Raw genomic sequence first — 21,568 nt, forward strand, 5'->3', positions numbered from 1 at the left:
TGTGTCTATGTGTCAGGTCTGTGATGACCTGGCGACTTGTCCAGGGTGTACCCTGCCTTTTTGAGATGATAAAATAAAATATTTGTATGTGAATATCACACACACACACTCACTCACTCTTGGTGGATCCACCCATGTTTACCACTTTGTGGAATATTGACCAAGCTAAGGGGCGTTGCCCGTCCACTCAAAGAGCGAGCTCTGCGGTGAGCCACGCCCCTCGGGCCTTTCGCTCTTTCTCCACCAAGCGTTATTCAGCCGGAGGCCCGCCTTCAGACGCTCTCTTTGTCCGGATTGGCTTTCTCGTTTGTCAATCACTAATCATCACCAGCGGTCTCGGTAATGTGCAGTTCATAGGCTACAGAAAGCCTTGGGGCTGGTGCGCGAGGAGCTTCAAATAATTCGCTTATTAATTAGAAGAACCCGGTGGCTTTTCGGTTTAGCATAAAGCATACATTTAAAAAAAAAAAAAAGTATTGAATGTCGTCGAAAGAACTGAAATGTCAGTGCTGTGTTCGGAGGTGCGGTTAGCTTCAGCTGCGCTGTAAACCGACTGTTTGCTAACGGTAACTAGTCTAGTGCACGCGCTAATCAGCCGCAGAGAGCTCTCAGGCCGGCTCGCGCTGGGATGCTTCTCCTTCTGTCGGCTAGTTCTTTAGCTCGCTAGCGTGTTGCTTTAGCTCAGTTAGCTGATGGACGGTTTTGCAGGCGCTCTGTGCGTTGTTTGGTTTCGGTACTGGGGCGGTTAGCTAGGCTAGTTCGAACTCCAGTACGGATGTCTGGGCAGGCGGCTGTGTCCCGTAGTCCCCGGGACAACTCGAGCTGCTAGTCAGCGTATCAGAACGAGAGTCCGTGCTACAAGTTGATTTTCTAGCTTTAGCAGGTAGCGAGGCGTGCTAATTAGACAGCTGCTGGTCTCCGAGCTCTCTCACACACACTAGCTATTAACGTTAGCTTGTATGCTAACACACTAAACCAGATTCAAGTGTCATCGTTTTTTTTTTTTTTGACTGATTCAGGGCCTAAATCCTTTTCTAGCTCATCCTTTTTGGCTCGTTAGTCAGCAGGTTATCCTGCTTGGTGTTTTTTTTTTTTTTTGGTTATATATAATATTGATCCATCGAAAGGCCTACGCGATGTGCATGGTTTTTCTCAGCTAACATAATTTCTCGTCGTGTTTTTGTTGCTGCATTGAAACGCTGAGAAAAGGGAACCACCACCACCTGCTACTAGCTGCAGTGCTTCTTTGAGAAAACCCGGATCTTTTTGTGACCCACTGCGGCGATGACGCTGGAGTCAATGATGGCCTGCTGCCTGAGTGAGGAGGCCAAGGAGTCGAAGAGGATCAACGCCGAGATCGATAAACAACTTCGCCGAGACAAGCGAGACGCGAGGAGGGAGCTCAAACTACTCCTCCTGGGTATGAGAGAGAGTTATTTTCCAAGCAAACTGTCACCTGTATGTGCTGAAATGTCTTAACATGGCTGTGCACCTTGCTGCTAGCATGCAGACGAGATCCTTAATCTATCATTCATTTTGCTTTTGGAGACATTTTGGCGCAGTAAACAAAACATGTTTTGATTGATGATGATGGAGTTCTTTTTATTTTTAAAGCTTGCTAGTCCTAGTTATCAGGTAATGTGAAAAGGATTGGTGAATGTTTTGTTTGCTGTTTAGCAATGGATCTACTGTTAATGGCTCTTATTGCCAGCTGAGACGAAATATATTAAAATATTTCAAAGAAATCTGTGTGTTTTGAGGTTGGCACTTGTCATACCTGATGCTTCTACAGTACCTGGAGCAGGTGTGTCAGATTAGGAAAGAGTATAAATAACACTAAATGCCATTATGACAGTAAATTTGCCTCAGTATTGGTTCATTTCACCACTTTTTTTTTTTTTCCATATTTATTTATAAAAATGAGCATAATGAATGAATGCACCAGAAGTAAGATTTTTGTTCTGGTGAGAAAATGAGCCAAGCATGTATTCGTATTGCAAAAGTACAGGGTCTCCCTATATTTAGCAAAAACGTCTTTCAGAATTTTTCATACTTGGTTTATGATTTTATTTTTTTTAACCTTCCCAGATAGCCTTTGACAAAAGAGCGTATTGAAATCATTCTTTATGGCTACAGGAGAAGGATCGTTTAAAGGAATGCATTTGAAGTACAAACCCATGCATAACACCGGATGTGTTAAGTTCATCATGAGTGGGAGAGACGGCTCTGTAGGTTTAGTCACATAGAGGCGAAAAAAAAAAAGACGGTCAGTATGGATTTATTTAACAATGTATGTAAATGTCTACACTAATTTTGCTATATTTTGCAGCTATAGTCTTTTTTTCTAATCTTTCCATGCAGTTTTATTAATATTGTGCTGAGATTTGAGTTGACAGTATATACCTGGAGAAGTGTAATAACATTTTAGAAAATCATGGACCTGCAACATAGCTTGGTCGGGAGCCAAGGGATTGAAATTGGCTATGGGAGCGTTCGCCAAACTAGAGCGTGACGTAATAATGCACATAAAATTGTCAACAACCATTCACAATAGCTGACAAAGTTGCGTCATCACCTAGTTTTCGTAGCGATTTATTGTAGTATGTAAGTTCATTGCTAACTGATGCTAAGCAAAGATATGCAGCAAAGCTTCTGTACAACAGTGGCACTGGAGTTTTGCCTGATCCTCACGCAGTTACGATCAAATGGGACCCAAGCGCCTGGCCTGGCCTGACCTGACCTTTGGCGATATCTACCTGTATGTGATTGACATGCCTTCAATATACACAAAAGAATCAATGAAAGCCTACAAGTCTCTTGATGCATTCAAGTGTTAATTATTCACTTGTTTTATTGAAATACTCATTTATTTTTTTCGCGGTGCGGTTTTCATCAAATCCTGCGCGCTGATTGGCTGGCGAGCCGGTCCGTATCCTGCGGTACGGACCCCAGTTATGGACCTCTGGCGACTCGCTCGTTCACAACAAACATGGTAGCATTTTTTTGTCAACATTTTTTTTAAATAAGGTTTATTTATAAGATTATCAAATCTTATAAATTTTTGCCAGCATTTCTCAGGAGAATAGCATTAATTTTACAGTATGCATAGTGATAATGACTGTCTTCACAGTGAAAGCAAGTTTTACTACCCTGAAGAAGAAATAAAATAAAACATTTCAGAAGAAAGCTAAAAACCTTTAACTTGCTAATGCTGAGCAAAAACATGGCTGAATCCTGAATGACTCCTATTTGTATAAATAGGGGACTACATAGGTTGCAAAATGTAGTTTTTTTTTTTTTTTTTCTTCCCATGGAAGTGTACTTGTATACCGAGGAGAAAGCAATTTGCATTACAGCCATGAATGAGGATTCAAAATGGCAGCTTGGCTCGGTTTTCCCTTTCGGGCGCTCTCGTTTTCTGTTAGAATTTGGTAAAGAAAAAAAAATATTTACCAGGTTAAGGTCGGTCCATATGGTGAAATACCGTGACCTCGGCCTTGAATATCAAGACCTCGGTGATAAATTTTATATGCGCATGCTTTTTGTGCCTAATACTAAAAAGACATAAAGATTAAATAGGTACAATGTAATCTTTGAAACATAAGTTAATGTTGTTGCTTCACATGCACACACCAATGATGTATAGTACTAAACTTAAGCAAGTTCTACATTTAGAATGCACAAGCAGTGTTTTAAATCCAGGCTATGCTATTTATCTTCAAGTACATATCATGAAAAGTTAGACCAATCTTCTAATGTCAAATATTTATACTGCAAAAAGTACATAAATTTGCTGCGAGTGCATTTGTGGAAATCGTACTCGTGTGCTGCATACAAATCAGCTGTTTGTGTGTTTTTATTCATCTTTTGGTTGATATCTAAGCAATGTCATAGCACAACAAATTATTTCTGATGAGGAAATTATCTAATATAATATTAAACTGCAAAATAATAAAATCATGTCTTACCAGATATAAAGTGTTGAAAGCAAACACGGTCGTTGTCAGTAGGTTCCCACTTGTCATGGTTAATTGCTGCGATCCAAAGCTTTCGGTGAGCTTTTTTTTTTTTGCAATACGGTAAAAGCTCTTGATCATTCTTGTCAAATCTGCATTTGCAGCCGATAACACGACACTACCATAATTAATTAATGACCCGATAACTCTGATCGAACTCTTAAATAGCCTCTTGCCAACCAAAACATCATGTGACCATTTCGTGACATCACGGCGAATGCTCCCATACTGTCTGGGTGGGACAGGCAGCATGCTTTGTCAATCACAGTTAGACTAGTCATGTATGTGGAAGAGGGCAGAAAGCATTTTCCTCTAAACATGTTATTCAGCTGTGTGTTGCAGCTTGAGTATCAGTTTGGAAAAAATCTCACAGTAGGCATGTGTTGGCTTTCATGCTCCCAGGTTGGTAGTTTGTGTATGATGGGGTAGAGCTGACTGGCAATTGGAAAGAGCAAGTTGAGGGTGAAAATGGGAGAAAGAAAATCATGTCTCTGCTTCACTGATTCCTGGGGCAGATGTACTGTGGATGTGCAGCAGTTATTACCAGACAGTGGCTTCTAATGTTGGTAATGTTTGGCAGATAAGTAAGATCGTTATACCAATGAATCTCTGCATTTCATGTTATTTTCAACAGCTAGAACCTCATTATTCCAGAATGATGTGCAAATATGATCTGCTGACCAACTTTTCTGCAGTCAAACACTTCTCTTTGCCTGTTGAAGAATTACACTTGGATCAGATTTTGTTTTGATAACTGATTTTAAAACCCAAGCAGTGCAGTTAAAAAGCTGACGAGATGCACTCATAAATAAGGTTGGGTATCATTTGGGTTTTCTCAAAGACCAGTGCTAAAATAATACTTAAAACTGCACTGGTGCCTAAGCGATGTCCGCACTGATACTTTTAAAGTGCATATTCTGGACCAATTTTTTTTTTTTTTTTTTTTTAATATGAAAGTATGTCCCTTTACAAACTCATCCAGAAGGGTCATTTTGCACAAGGCCATCTGTCTACAGCAGAAAAAAATAAAATGACAAAACTCGTCTGGAAAAATCCCAAGGGAGTCTGGAGCCAGATTCATGATGTCACCTGCGGAAGCGCCAGCAGGCTGCGCGAGCTTTGCATGGTTTCAGTGCACAGCCTGTGTAGACCAAGCGCTCCCATTTCTCTCTCATTGTCTGGTCTTTTGGGAAACTGAGTACTAATCCCATCAAGATTGGTGTTGCTACGCCCTCCTACGATACATCGGTTAACCATTTTAATAATTACGCGATAATATGGAAGAAATTTGCAGAAAACCATCAGGTCATTTTCTCATAAACAAAGCAGTGCTGACCTAGGATTCAGAGGGCGGCGCCCCTCATGTGACGTCACAAAAATCAATGTTTCCCGGGAAATCCAAATGCCAAGTTTTTTTCAGAGGTGGACCAATTCGCCTCAAATGGCTTGATTTCAACTGAATTTTTCTGGTATTGAGCAAGGTAAAAAAATTGCACAAAATGTGACAGATAGTTGACCAAAGCTTAATATAAAATAGGAGAATTACATTGATCTTGCTCCTGAACTTGCTCGTGATATGCACTTTAAAGGAATACTCCAGAGTGAAATGCTTTTTAGGTCCATTTTCGCATTATTGGGAGTGCATACATTGAGTTGCTACCACAATCACATCAATCGGTTGTGTTTTGAGAATTCGTTTTTTGTGATTTCAACCAGAAAGCGCTAACACGGCAGTGCCTGGGGCATGTCTTTTTGCCGATACAAAACGCTAGTTTTAAAACCAGTGCAAAGCTCCAAACAACATGACAGTTCTGTGGAAGTGAGTAGAGGGTTCCTACAAACAAAACGAAGTGTCCCTGGCTCTGCAAGTGCACGGATGGTGTGTAGAAGAGTAAATACAAAGCCAGTACCTTACCTGAAGTTGGTCTTCCTCAGACACCATCTTCAGTGGACAGTCCGTAAAAGCCGAGTGCAGAGCCCATCCCACAATTGTGGTATGTTGTGCATTTCCAGCGGGATGGGCTCTGCACTCGGCACTCGACTTTTACGGACTGTCCACTGAAGATGGTGTCTGAGGAAGACCAAATTCAGGTAAGGTACTGGCTTTGTATTTACTCTTCTACACACCATCCGTGCACTTGCAGAGCCAGGGACACTTTTTGTTTGTAGGAACCCTCTACTCTCTTCCACAGAACTGTCATGTTGTTTGGAGCTTTGCAATGGTTTTAAAACTAGCGTTTTGTATCGGCAAAAAGACATGCCCCGGCCACTGCCGTGTTAGCGCTTTCTGGTTAAAATCACAAAAAACGAATTTTCTCAAAACACAACCGATTGATGTGATTTGTGGTAGCAACTCAACGTATGCACTCCCAATAATGCGAAAATGGACCTAAAAAGCATTTCACTCAGGAGTATTCCTTTAAGGTAGCTGCTAGCTAAGGGTAGGTGTCTGTCATCAGACCAACTGTGATCTTAAATATCGCCACAAACGGCCCTCATCGGGGTCCAAGCAGATTCGCAGAAGTTGCAATGGTGGAATTAGAAGTGGATCAGTATCTTTAACAGCATAAGTTGCCAAGTGCAACCACACGCAATTATTTAAATTTCTAATCGCTTAAGAGATTAAGATACTGCCATGTTTCAGTTGTAGTGCCCCCATGGACAAAATGTCAAACTTTGATGTGCTTCCAAGGATTGTGGTGGTGAAGTAAACGGTCAAATTTCATAAAATTTCACATCACATGATGTTGACCATAGTCAATAAGGGCCATGCCTTAATTTTATTGGCTCGTACTTTTTGAAATGATTTGATTAATCAAAATTCTTTAAGTTTTAATCAGCATGGCCTGTAGATAATGTAGACTAAACTTCATGTAAATCAGACAGATCATCTAGAACGAATTTGGGTTTTTTTTTTGGTAAATTTACTTCTAAAATTTGATTGTTGCTCACCATAATTGTTGAGCAAGCCAATTTGTACTATATGACATGTTAACAAATGTGGCCAACTAGAAGTACTTTTTTTTTTTTTTTTTTAAATAAAGCTTACTGTTTTTGAGATCTTGAAGTGTCAGTTGCAGTTCTGTGGATGGATTTTCATAATCTGGCAGGCATCCAAAGGTTTTAGGACCAATGCAGGCTGTCAAATTTCATTAAATTTGATCCTTTGTCACAATATATTGGCCACAGAATAAATAAGGGCCATGCCTTAAATATTCATTGGCTCATAAAATGGAAACGGACCAATCAAAATTTGCATCAGCATGGTCTGGAGATGAGGTAGACCAAGTTTTGTGACAGTCGGATGAAGTGCTTCAGATGAGTTTGTTTTCCCAGCCTTTTCATGAAATCGAAATGGTGGGAAAAGTTGGGGGTGGAAATGGGCTGTTATAGGCCCACTATATTTGGGGAAATTATTCAGAACCTGAAGAAAGTAAGTTTTGGTGTAACCATGCGATTGCTGAGATACGAGATGTGTACTTATTTTAGCACCCCCCTTTTGGCTGATTTTGTTTCATCTTTGGTACATGGCATCAGTGTGCCAATAAGCATGACGCGTTAAAGTTTCATGAAGATTGGGTGCTCACCATGGCAAACATTGGCTGCTGAAATTTGATTGGTCATTTTGGTGAGCCAGCAGATTGGCACTTTCGGACATTTTGGTAAAATGGACCCAAGTAGAAGTACTCTTTCAGATCCCCATGGATGAAACTTGGTGTGTTCAAAGAATGTGGTACTGATGGGGACTAACAGATTGTTACGTTTCAACCATAACCTCACAGTATATTGGCCATAGTCATTATGGGCCACACCTTCAAATTTGATGAACATATAACTTTGAAACAGATCCTTTAATCACAATTCATAGTACAACTTTTTGTCAGCATTGTCCGTCAAGATCTATACACCAAATTTTGTGAGAATTGGCCTCTGAATTAATTTTACGTTCACTTTCCATTTTTGGAAAATGGCTGGAAAATTTGTGGGGTGGAAATAGGGATGTTAACCGATAACCGTTTGACCGATGGTTGACCGAATCAACGTCAACCGGTTTTTTTTTTTTTTGGGTTGTCGGTTAAAAAAAAAAATCAATCGTTTTGAAGCTGCCGATTTTGGAGCGGAGAACCTGGAATTCTGTGTTGTAAACACTTGGGGCATGCCATGCGGTGTAAGGACGACAGCTGACAAATCAGAAACACCTATTCAGTCATGTCCCGCCCTCCCGCCCCAGTTGAAGACAGCTGCCACTCAGCGAAAGAAAAGTCTCAGTGTTGGATTACATTTTACTACAATGTTAACCAGGTACGTAACATCAAGGAAATTCTTGACTATCAAAGAAACAAGAACACGGTGCATGAATGAAGTCGATGGTTGATTAGTCTGGTGAATATTAATGTCAACGTAATAATACACAAGATCTGAACTAAAACCTGGTTACTCACTGATGTTACTTAGCATCAGACAGTTGCTATATTAGCTTAGCGGCTAATCAGCTCAGCTCCAGCTATCCCATTCCTAATGGCTGTGCACAATTAGCAGCCACGTAACCGTAATATCAGTAGCTGGAAAACAATTGCAGTATGAGGTCTCTGTAGCTCACTTCGAAGAAAAGCGCCTAGTCTGTAGCAATATGCAATATCAACACACAGCCTACTGCAGACTGGGACTGAATGTGTGGATGCTCGCGGTTAGATTTAGAATAGATTCTAATAATTCCAATTCTAGAATTTTAAACTCGTAGGTTAACCGGCTAATGAGGCTCGGTGGTCGGTCAAGTTTTTTTTTTTTTTTTTCGCCATCCCTAGGTGGAAATTGGCAGTGGTTTTGTTAGATGTAGGAGCTTCTAATTAATTGGGGGAAAATTTTTTTGTTCGAACCCACAAGGTTTCCGAGATGTGAGCAAAAAGGTGAATACTTGTACTGATCCTAGAGTCGTGTGGAGGTAATCACACTTTGCTGACATCTGTCCTAGTTCAGGATCCTATATATCATGTTTGGTGCCTGTACTGGTTAGTTTTTTCTGGCCACATGTTTTTAGGAGAGGAAACAATAATAATCCTTACAATCCCTATAGGGTTCCAGCAGCTTTCTGCTTAGACCCCTAACTAGCGATGGCACATGAGGTGCAGTGATGCTTATGTTGCCCGTCACATCTGTTTCAGAGGACCAGAGAGTAAATAACTTTTTATTAAATGGATGACATTTTAATTTATTTTATTAAATTGTCATCTTTGCAAGAAAGAATAAAGTATAATGTAGTCCAAAAAAAAGCTTCATTTGTTTGCAGGGAAAAAAAAGGAACACTTGATTTCCAAATAATTTTGTTGTAGTTGCGAAGACTAACTCTGGGTTTTTGTGGCACAATGAATTTGTAATAGCTCTTTAAAAAAAAATCATTAATAAAAATATACTGTAAAAATAGCAGTTTTAGTGAGGCTTATGCTCCACTACTACAACCTTCAGAATGTGGAAAACTGTTTTTGGATTTTTAGTGATTCTTTTATGATTTTATTACTGTGCTGATGTAATACTTCTGTGTAATATACTCAAGTCTTGCATCCACCTGTACTGAACTGGGAGGGGGGAGACATTGCAGAATCTGAAAGTAATATAAATACTGCTCTCAAACTGAGACCTTGCTCTTGATCCAGGACTGGAATAAAACTCCATATTTCACCCATGAACACACATCACAACAATTCTTAATTTTCTTGAGGGAACCCGCCCAAAGGGATCAATAAAGTTTTATCTAATCTAACACTGTGAGCACTGCGTTCTTGTTGTCCACTCTTTAAGAAGATAATTCTCCTTGTTTGTTCGTTCCAAAAGCTTTCTCTTTGTTGAAAACATGTCTATAATTATCATCACCACTGCTAGACCACTCCCTCATTCACCCAGGACACTACTGACGGTCACCAGGGTGAAGTCAGCGTGAAACGAGCACAAGATGGAGCACAATTTTTTTTTATATATAAATTTTGCACACAGATTTTTCACATCGCGATTTTGTTGTATCTGGTGTTTTAAAGGCCATAACATTGACACCAAACCCCAATCTCCACAGGCAAATAACTTTATTTATTTTTTTAATTTTACTTTTGACCAGTTTTATACAGCTTGTAGACTTTAGGATGCATATAACCGGATAGGACTGATTCAGAATCTGCAGTCGGCAGGAATTTGTCTGGACTGTTAAATCTCTGTAAGCATAGCTACTGAGTAGTGCATGGTAAGCGAAGGTTAGCTAGTTACCCCCATGCAAATTTTGCTGTGGATTGCGTTTCAAGGTCAGTCTCCAGCGACGATTCTGATTTTATTGTGAATTAGTCATGAGCTAAAGAGTGACACAGGCCATATTTGACACTGCACACTGAATAACAGTAACTACACATTGAATGACTTAAGGCCACACCAATTTAATTAGTTGGTTCTCGGATTTTTTCAGGAAAAATATGAAGCGAGCGGGCAAAAAAAAAAAAAATGCTCTGATGGTAAAATTAGCGGTGGAAATAGACCAAACAATACAGGCAAACCAGTAAACAGAATTTCAACATACCTGTTAAAGATTTTACACTTCTGTTCGCTGAATATGCTAACAATCACAAACACAGGCTTTGCAGGACTCCCCTCCACAGGCATGTTTCTTCCGAAAGTCTATAACGAAAGTGAAAGGGGCAATTTGATTGGTTTTTGACGTCATGTGACCTCACGTCATGTGACCTTTTCTGTTGGTGGGAGTTTGATTTCAATTTTTTTTTTTTTTTCCATTTTGCATTTTCTTCAAACGGTGATTCCGAGAACCAACTAATTGAATTGGTGTGGCCTAAGGTGCATGTCTTCACAACTTTTGTTTTAATTTGATTTGAAACCATATCCAAATATGGCTTGAATTCAGTTGGGGAAATTTTTTGATTTTTTTTCTTTTTCCAGCTTGTCCCACTTGTGTGCAGGGTCACTGCCATGTCCTTGACATGTTCTATTAATTGGAACAGTTTTACGCCGGATGCCCTTCATTTCTGGGCTTGGGACCAACCATTTGCACACGTTGACCCCTATGGGCAATTTAGAGTAGCCAATTAACCTAACTGCATGTCTTTGAACTGTGCCCACACAGACATGGAGAGAACATTCAAACTCCACACAGAAAGGTCCCCGTCGGCCACTGGGCTTGAGCCCAGAACCTTCTTGCTGTGAGGCAACAGTACTCGCCACTGTGCTGCCCTTTTGATTTTATATGAATGTGTATATAAAAAAAAAATGTAACTGAGATGTCCACAAGTGCTGGCGACCAGCAGTTTTCTCCACCTACACAGACGGTCTGCAGGGCTCAAAATTAACTTCAGTGCTTGGTCGCCACTTGGGCCAGTACCCCTGAATTCTTAGTAGCCCAGGCCAAAATAAAGTGGCCCTTAAACTTCCTGTAGTCGAACACACACACACACACACACACACACACACACACACACACACACACACAAAAAATTAAAACCATTTTTACATGAATAATGCCCCATGATGTTTAACTTATGCCCCTAGAAATGAATTTATCAGCAACATTAATTCTATGTAATTGTTTAGATATTCTGTGTTGTTCAAACATTAGTCACTAAGCTGACATTTTTATTCAAAGTGACAATAAGTGCATGTAGCCAAGAGAATCCATGAGCGACCAGTGCTGGCGTACGTACTAGTGTAAACAAATAGCCTACAAATACCATCCAATATCTGGAATGATCAGGAATTAAGTTGAAGATGCTTGGACAAATACATGTACTTAAATAAGTATGGCATGTTTGTTTTCCAAAGGTTGACAGCATTTGCACCTGCATTAAAATGGTTAGCCTGTGCTTCTCTCCGCGCTTTTTCTTTTTTAGCCTATACAAGAGACATCACGGTACAGTCGGCTGGTAGAGTTCTGTTAGACTAGAGCTAGGTGGTTATGGTATTTGGCAAATGCTTTTGTCCAAAGCGACTTACGATATACACTAAATTATTAATAAACCAATACAATAATAGTCACTCTACTCTGACTTGGCCTACCTTCCAGATGATAGCTGCCTCATGACTGCAGGATTCCACCCCCCCCCCCCCCCCCCCAGCTCGGCTCAACCTCAGCCTTTTAAGCAAACTCGCCCTCTCTTTTACACGTAATTTTGCCAATTTTATTACTGTGTAGATAATTGTACACCTCCATGCTTTTGTAGTTCCTTAGCTCCTCGCCATCAACGCTCTCACTAAGAATAAAATGATTGACAATGTCAACGTAGCTGATTTCAGGCCACAACTTCGTCATCTATCCATTCCATGAGGGTAGGCTGATGGTGCACTTTTATCGTATTTTCCCCAGAGCACGTCAGAAAATCGGACCCGTGTAACCATCTTTTTAGTCATCTTTGATCTAACCTACCTAGCAGTTAGCATTGGCTACAAATGTCAACACGGTGGAGTGGAAGAAAGATACTGGCTTCCATTATGATGCAGTAATGAATCATGGGAAAGGTTAGAGTTTGGGAAAGTTGTGGATATCGTGGAGCGATCTGAAAACTCATGGATGGCTTTGAATTTTGCACTTTAGAACTGAACTTTTACTAGAATTCACAAATTGAGTTGAGGAAAGCAAAGGGGGGAGAATCTTTCTTGTGTAAAGCAGTTGTCCAATCAGGTTTCCTAAGTCTGTGTAAAGTTGCACAGGAATAATTATACATCTCTCTATGAGGTGATTTTGAAGTGGCAAATATGGTAGCAAGGTTTATTTTTCAAATGTTTGTGGCCGTGACTCATGATTTTTCATAACTTTTTCCTATTAAAATAGTTATCCCTTTATTCACAACCCAAACCAATGTATAAAACTGCAATATTGGTTGTGCTTTCCTCGGAGATATTAAATAATGCTTTTATGAATCGATGTTGATGGCTGTAAATCAAATAGACCAAAGTTAATCCCTGAGGTTGCCATGTGATGTGGCTTCATGGACTTTTACATTGTTCCTCTGAGTTTGCACTGAAGAATGTAGAAATGATGCACTTAATTAGATCAGAGATATAATTTGAATCTCGGGTTGAACGTCAGCATTGTAGGACGCGTACCAAAATCAGTAACGTATCCCAAAATCCAAACATTTTCCTTCCATAGCATGCATACTTGGAGAGAACTTGTATTTGGTCACCTGTTACTATTAATTGTTTTGGAGGGATATGATGGGGCATTACGAATGTTCTGTCCAGATTCTGATATTAATTTTGGTGTTTTGATAGATTTGTTCAAATGTTAGCAATCATGTGTAGGGTAATGTGTAGCTTGGCACATGATCATGAGCCTGACCTTGTGCTGTGGTGTTAAAAGCATCAATAAAAGCCCTGCCTTGTGCAGCCTGTCTACTCAGTAAGTCCATTCCCAGCCACAGAAAGCACAAGTAGCTTTTATGAGGCCTTTTGGAAGGGAAAAGAAAGATATGCATTAAGGAAACAAGACAGGAAGCTTTCGACCACTCGCTAACAGTTATTCACCCCAGTCTTCATTCAGGCCTTCATGAAGTTTCCGGATGTGGTACGCTGTCCGTAAGTGAGGAGAGTTGTTGCCATTGGTGGCTTACTATGTAAAATCCATTAGACAACCATGTACTTGTCCTCATCAAGGGCTAGGGCCTAATGCTGATCTGGTATACTGGAGTTTGTGGCTATCTTTTTTCCCCACCATTTTTCTCCCATTTTAGTCACCTGCCAGGTCCTACCATCACCCACCTCTCCAACAACTACTGACCAGGTACAGAGAAGGTTAACACATGCTTCCGTCAAGTTGTGTAAAGCATGTTAACTAATACCCTGTCCACACTAGGGATTTTGTACCGATACGAAACTACTTTCGTACCGCAACACCTGTCCACACTAGCAACTATACCGGTACTGTAGCGGTATAACTGTATCGGTACGAAACCCACAAATGTATGGGTTTCGTATCGGTACTGTAGCGCTTCGCTGTAGTGTGGACAGATGAAGCGGCTCTGTATCGATACAGATATAATGCACATGCGCAAAGTCACACACCTCAATCGATGTCTTCGCTGAATAAAATGAACGGAGATTCGTTTTTCTTTCTCAACTGCCTCACGCGTTTTATACGATTCGACTGAATAAATGGCCACCAGAAATACAGACTGTACATTGACAACAAAAAGCGCACACACGTTGTTTCATCCGTACGGAAGCAGAGAGAGGCCCTTCATATAATCCTTTTTTTAATTTTTTTTTATTTATTCACCTTGTTATCCCGAGATAACGACTTAATTAATTCAGGATCTCGAGAAAACAACACAACTAATTCGAGATCTTGAGAAAACAAAACCGTTATTTCGAGATCTCGGGGAAAACAAAACAATTATTCCATGATCTCGAGAAAACAAAACAATTATTTCATGATCTCGAGTAAACAGCTGAGAAGTTCATTCAGGTACGCCAAGAGACTTGTGATATGCTGACTTTGGGGCTATTTCTCATTCTGTATAGACTAGGGCTGTAACGATACACCCAACTCAGGATTTGATTCGTATCGCGATTTTTGACCCACGATTCGATACACCCATGATTTTTTTTAAAAATGTTTTTTTAAAGTAGTAAATTTGACTTAACATTTACTTACTTACATTAACTATTTAATAACAAATAATTCAGACCACTGCAGAGAATGAGTAATATGTATGCAAAAATGAACAAATGTATATCCAAAGATTGTTTTATTTCTCAAAATAATACTGTTGAGCCGGAAGCTCTTCTTTTTTTTTTTTCGGTTCTGAAAGTCATTTTTCCAAATCGTGTAAATCCGTTAATTTTTTTGGGGGGTAGGGGTGGCTCTCTCACTGTCTCACTCTCATAGGGCCAATGATTTTCTGTGATCGCGGAAAACAGATGGAAATTACGGAATTTTTATGGTGAAACATTGCTCGCGTGTCAAAATGTAACTGCCGCAGAAGGCTTCCGCCCAAGCAGATGCTCAGTGTTGCCAGATACTGTAACGTTTTCCACCCCAAAATATGTTCAAAACCAGCCAAAAAGCACCTAAAACCGCCCAATCTGGCAACACTGCATGCCTTTCCGGTCAAGTGATTGTGATTGGCTTGTGGCACACCTAGCCAGCCAATGAGCTGCTTGTTTACAGATTCGCTCCCCGCATTGCAACCAGAATGGCGACCGCTTAAAAGAAATGAATGCTCTGCCAGTGGCGAGTGTGGACGTTGCGTGACTCACAGAAGATTGTCGCAGGTCGGCGAAAAAACGACTTACTAATAGATATAAAAAATAAAAGTAATTTAAGTAAGTTTAAAATGTAATTTAAATAAAAAGTAAAGTATTCATAAATTGAAGTTTGGAAGCACCTCTGTTTTTGGGCTGAGGAGAAGTTTGAAAGGGTGTACCGCGATTCTGCCTTCTTGTATCGCGACACGGATCGTGGCTCTGCGTATCGCGATTTCGATACGCATATTGTTACAGCCCTAGTATAGACGCGACTTTGGTCATTAGGATGTCTGGAATAATGGATCACCTAATAAGGCAATATTTTGATCAGGGGTTGACACAGGGAGAGATTGCATTAAGTCTTTTAATAAGGGATAATTTCAAAATTAGTCCGCGGCACCTCCGCAGAAGACTGGCCCGGCTTCGTCTCTACCGACGGAGATACAGTGATCCAGCTGAGATCATGAAATAATTACTTTTTCTTGAGATCACGGAATAATTTTGTTTTCTCAAGATCTCGAAATAACGGATGCCGTATATTTCTCGGGAGGAAGTTACTCGGTAACCACGGAAACATTTCGCGCACGTGCATTTCAACTACCGTGATTAGAAAACCGCAAACATTTCTCGCTAGTGTGGACAGATGCACTAAACTGTACCGGTATATTTTGTATCGATACAGTTATACCACTTTCGTACCGGTATAAGTGTGAACACAGCATAACTCTGCTCTCTTCCACATACATGAGCTCACAAATGTCTACAATTGGTTGGTGTTGCTGATATTGACGGGGAAAGTATGCAAGCTACCCCCGTCAGTTTTGCTGAAGTTGTGGTGCGCTCTGGTCATCTCGATCGTCTGTTGTAAGGTGGTCATGATATGCTATCTTGACATTTTGATAAAATCGACTTTTTTTTAAGATTATCAAGTTTTTAGTCTTGCTCATGCAAATCATGATGTACGGTAGACATCAACAAATAGGCAAGTTTTCTCCAGTACCAAACAGAAAGCAGCAAAGTGGGTATAGGAACCTCTCTCAAAAGGAATCTAGGTGCAGTATTGCAAGTAGTGACCCTGCAAGATCCTCAGGCTTTGTAAAATCAGTGTGTGTGATGAAAAACTGTGAATGACTTTGTCTTAAAAAAAAGAAAAGTGTCGACTTTAGTCTTCTAGTGTATGGTTAGCATAAGTATGTAGGACAAAAAGTGAACAGAAATCCAGTTGGGATGTGTCCAGTTTTACTTGGATCACAGATTAGAAGTGTAAAATCTCACTTAATAGAGATGCGCGCATCACTATGGGTAAGTAAATGCCTTTAACACACAGCCCACTTCACCCCATAATATAATCAGACCACACTAGCAAAACTGTGACAGAAAAAGGTAAAGAAAGTAGCTCATTCATGTCATCATGCTATTTTCAGGTTAACCTTGACCTCAATGTCAAATCAGCCTGTGTAATCACTAGGCCTCCTGCTGGCTGCAAGGGTTCATCAATCAAGAAAGTATGAATAGTGAGAGAGAGTCTATTAAATCACAAATGGTGGTTTTTCTTCAGCATTGGCTTAAAGATGTATATTGCAAGTGTATATTAGATTGATAGACCAACCAGGTGCTTTTTTTTTTTTCTTTTTAAATAAATCCCCCCCCCACAAAGTTGGGGGGGGGGGGGTACATAAGAATCACTCTGTCCGTCCATGTGTCTTGTAAGTGCAACTCCCCCTAAACAGTTTGATGGACTCTGATGAAACTTTACACAGTTGCAGTATACCACCTGAAGATGTGCATGGAGTAAAATAATCCTGGTCCGATGTTTCAAAAGGGAGATCATTCAACTTATTCCCTTACATATGACAATATATGATAGGCTCATGAGCACAACTCCTCTTAAACCGTTTGATTCAAACTTTACACAGTTAGTGTACCACCTGAAGATGTGCATGAAGAAAAATAATCCTGAACCAAGGTCTTAAAGATACTTATTTTCTTACATGTATGTCATTTTTTTAAAATTTTTTTCGCGGTCCAAATCCTGCACTCTGATTAGCTGGCGAGCGGGTCCGTATCCTACGGTATGGACCTCTGGCGACTCGCTCGTTCACGACAACAAACATGATGGGATTTTTTGTCAACATTTATCTTTTTTTTTTAATTAAGATTTTTATAAGATTATCAAAAATCTTATAAATTTTTGCCAGCATTTCTCAGGAGAATAGCATTAATTTTACATCATGGACTGCGATAATGACAGTGCTCACAGCGAAAGTGAGTTTTACTACCCTGAGGAAGAAGAAATAAAACAAAACATTTCAGGAGAAAGCTAAAAACCTGTAACTTGCTAATGCTGAGCAAAAACATGGCTGAATCCTAAATGACTCCTATTTGTATAAATGGGGGACTACATAGGCGGCAAAATGTAGTGTGTTTTTTTTTTTTTTTTTTTTTTTTTTTTCCTGCCATGGAAATGCACTTGTATATCGAGGAGGAAGCCATTTGCATTACAGCCGTGAATGAGGATTCAAAATGGCGGCTCGGCTCGGTCTTCCCTTTCAGGCGCTCTCGTTTTCTGTTAGAATTTGGTAAAGAGAAAAAATATTATTTACCAGGTTAAGGTCGGTCCGTATGGTGAAATACCGTGACCTCAGCCTTGAATACTGACCTCGGCCCAGAGGGCCTCGCTCAGTACTTTCAAGACCTCGGTCACGGTATTTCACGATACGGACCTCCCAGCTGGTAAATAACACGTTTATTTTTTCACGGTCCGGTTTCCATCAAATCCTGCGCTCTGATTGGCTGGCGAGCGGGTCCGTATCCTACGATACGGACCCCGGTTATGGACCTCTGGCGACTCGCTTGTTCACAACAAAAAATAACATGCTAGCATTTTTTGTCATTTTTTTTTATTTTATAAGATTTATTTATAAGATTATCAAAAATCTTAAATTTTTGCCAGCATTTCTCAGGAGAATAGCATTAATTTTACATCATGGATAGTGATGACAGTCTTCACAGCTTTAGCGAGTTTTACTACCCTGAGGAAGAAGAAATAAGAGAACATTTCAGGAGAAAGCTAAAAACCTGCAACTGTTGCTAACGCTGAGCAAAAACATGGCTGAATCCTGAATGACTCAATTTTGTATAAATAGGGGACTACATAGGTGGCAAAATGTAGGGTTTTTTTTTTTCTTGCCATGGAAGTGCACTTGAATACCGAGGAGGAAGTCATTTACATTACAGCCGTGAATAAGGATTCAAAATGGTGGCTCGGCTCAGTTTTCCCTTTTGGGCGCTCTCGTTTTGTTAGAATTTGATAAAGAAAAAAAAAAATTATTTACCAGCTTAAGGTTGGTCCGTATCGTGAAATACCGTGACCTCTGCCTTGAATACTGACCTCGGCTCAGAGGCCTCGGTCATGGTATTTCACGATATGGACCTCCCAGCTGGTAAATAACATGTATATCTGGTGATGTGGCTGGTGTTCCACTCCATGAAATTATACTAAATAGATTTAGACCCCATATATTATTGAAGTGAATGACTAATAGGAATTTGAATCATGGTATTGCAGGGGAATCGTTTTTTAAGCTCACGCACTGTTCCAGTTGAAAAGGTCTATAGGTAAATTATGGGTTAGGTGATGGTTTTTAACTTTGTTTTTCATCTTGGGGACTTAATGCTACAGTCACATCCATGGAAATGACTTATTTCACACTTGCTTTTTTTCTTTCTTTTCTCCTCCATACTCTGGGATGGTTGTTTTCTAGAGTTCATTACATTTGGTAAGCTGTTTTTTGGATCAGAACTGATCCCTGGTCCGATTGAAAACAGCGGTCTGGGGTTGGTTTTCACTGAACGATGGTGTGGTCTGCATTAGTTGTGCAAGCGATCTGCTCTTGATGCTGCATGCAGAGTCGCATGAACTTGTCACATGACTTCCTGACAGCCTTATTGATGTATACGACCATGTGCTTATAGGACTGGAGCACTGTGTAATTAGCTCACCTTTATGGTGCGAGTGCTTGTACGGAGAGCATTGAGGAAAAACGCACATGTTGTGATAGCCTGCATGGTTAATCATCTTGGATGAGAACAGTTCCTCATTTGCAGGTATTCCCCAAAAGATGATGTGCTGTGAATCCAAAAACCTCTGTTCTTCACCACTTGACTGTTGGTACAGAGGGAAAATAATAAACATTAAACAGATAAACATGGTGCCTTCTAATTTACAGACTGAATTGATGTATGGAATTGTGCAATTGATCCATAGTCTAGAAGGAATTCTTCTACGCTAATGCAGCTGTTGACTGAGCCCATCTTCTAAACAAGCCCAAAATTGGTCTTGGGTGCAGCCTTGACTTGTTGGGTGACGTGTAGTCAAGTGCCAGGGCTTCATTTTGACCTGGACATGTGAGGGTTTTTTTTGTACAGTACTTCCTGTGCTTCAAGTGTTTTTTTTTTTTTTTTTTTAAATGGTTTGAGGAGAACTGTTCAGCGATGGCTCATAAGATTGTGTGCGCATGTGTATTAGTCATTTACTAAATGCCATTGCAGTTCTTTTAGATACGTGAAGTGTGCATGAGGGTGAATACTAGAACATGGCAGATTTCCTCACGGAAACTGTCTCTCTTGAAGTAGCACCATATGGCTGTCATTCAGCTGTGCATTATGTAAGTTGTGCAATCTGTATGTATATAGTCTTGTTCCAGGCTTCTGGAGCTCTGCAGTGGCCACTCGCAGTTGTCTGTAGTGCTGTATTGGTTGTTGGGCTGCAGTCTTGTACATTTCCGAATGATAAATTACAGGCTTATTGGCAGGGAAAAGCACTGAGAGATGAGTGATGGCTTTCAGCAGTGGAGATGAGCAAGAGCCGGAAAGCAATGCGGAATGCGAACAGAGATAAAGCTGTAGTCAAGTTTACTGTAATGCAAACTGCAAAACTAATATAGTACAGATCTGGAGTTGTATCATAGACGGGTCAGTACGTGCGAAATACAAATTTGTATTTAAATGCACTTGACCGATTAGCGAACTAGCTAAATAATAAGGAACAGTGAAGAATTTTTAATCAAAACCTTTTAAATGTGAAGGATATCTCTCCACTTCCTTCACCCACACCTTCTGATTTTGAGGAGGACGGCGTAAACATGAGTTTCTATGCATGTTTGCCGTACGTGTTCGGACAGAGGTCGTCGGTCAGTGATACTGGTGGTGACAGAGAGCCGCAGGGTCGTCACCAGGAGACCTCAGAGTTGTGCTGATTTGATGGAATACCACTGGGGCTTTATGAAAACACTCCTCTGAAAAGTGTCTGGCACATAACTGAATTTGTACAAATTCCATCATCTTCAAAATGAATAGACTAACCATTATTTTCCTCAATCAGGAAATGTTTGGAAGAGTGAATAGTGTGCAGGACGATGCCGAGCCAAAAATGCAAGAGTGAGCCATATTGCTGTTAACGTTCTGGTGCTGCAGACCAAGATCATCCTTAGGGGGTGAGACGTGTGTGTTCTCCAGAGCATTCATTTAGATAAACACACAAGTACAGGATGAGTCATCAAAGAAGTTTGAATTGTTTTCTCAGAAGTGACAAACTAATAAAGTTAAAATGAGTATCGTCAGAGCAACTTTTTCACTTAAAGTGCGCGTCACGGGTAAATTCAGGAGCAAGATCAATGTAATTCTCCTATTTTATATTAAACTTTGGTCAAATATCTGTCACATTTTGCATTTTGTGCAATTTTTTTACCTTGCGCAATACCAGAAAAATTCAGTTGAAATCAAGCCATTTGAGGCGAATTGGTCCGCCTCTGAAAAAACTTGGCATTTGGATTTCCCGGCAAACATTGATTTTCGTGACGTCGCGTGCAGGACGCCTCCCTCTGAATCCTACGTCAGCGCTGGTTTGTTTATGAGAAAACGACCTGGTGGTTTTCTGCAAATTTCTTCAGCGTTATCACGTAATTATTAAAATGGTTAACAGATGTATCGTAGGAGGGCGTAGCAACACCAATCATGATGGGATTAGTACTCATCGTTTTCCAAAAGACCGGACAATGAGAGAGAAATGGGAGCGCTTGGTCTACACAGGCTGTGCACTGAAACCGTGCAAAGCTCGCACAGCCTGCTGGCGCTTCCGCAGGTAATGTCACGAATCTGGCTCCAGACGCTTTTTTTTTTTTTTTCCCTCCTCTGCTGTAGACAGATGGCCTTGTGCAAAATTACCCTTCTGGATGAGTGTGTAAAGGGACATACTTTCATATTTAAAAAACAAACAAACACGAAATTGGTCCAGAATATGCACTTTAAGTGTATTCTTGTAT

General features: G+C 40.3%; 1 protein-coding gene across 1 annotated transcript in view; it reads left to right on the forward strand.

Moving 5' to 3' along the window:
• The first annotated feature begins 342 nt into the window (after positions 1-342).
• Positions 343-21,568, forward strand: part of LOC132899520 (guanine nucleotide-binding protein G(q) subunit alpha-like) — a 62,915-nt gene continuing 41,689 nt past the window's right edge. Inside the window, exon 1 of the mRNA XM_060941481.1 lies at positions 343-1,420. Coding sequence (XP_060797464.1) covers positions 1,285-1,420 — 136 coding nt within the window. The 5' untranslated portion in view covers positions 343-1,284. The remainder of the gene's footprint in view (positions 1,421-21,568) is intronic.

The sequence above is a fragment of the Neoarius graeffei genome, chromosome 15 (genome assembly GCF_027579695.1).
Source record: "Neoarius graeffei isolate fNeoGra1 chromosome 15, fNeoGra1.pri, whole genome shotgun sequence".
Taxonomy (NCBI): domain Eukaryota; kingdom Metazoa; phylum Chordata; class Actinopteri; order Siluriformes; family Ariidae; genus Neoarius; species Neoarius graeffei.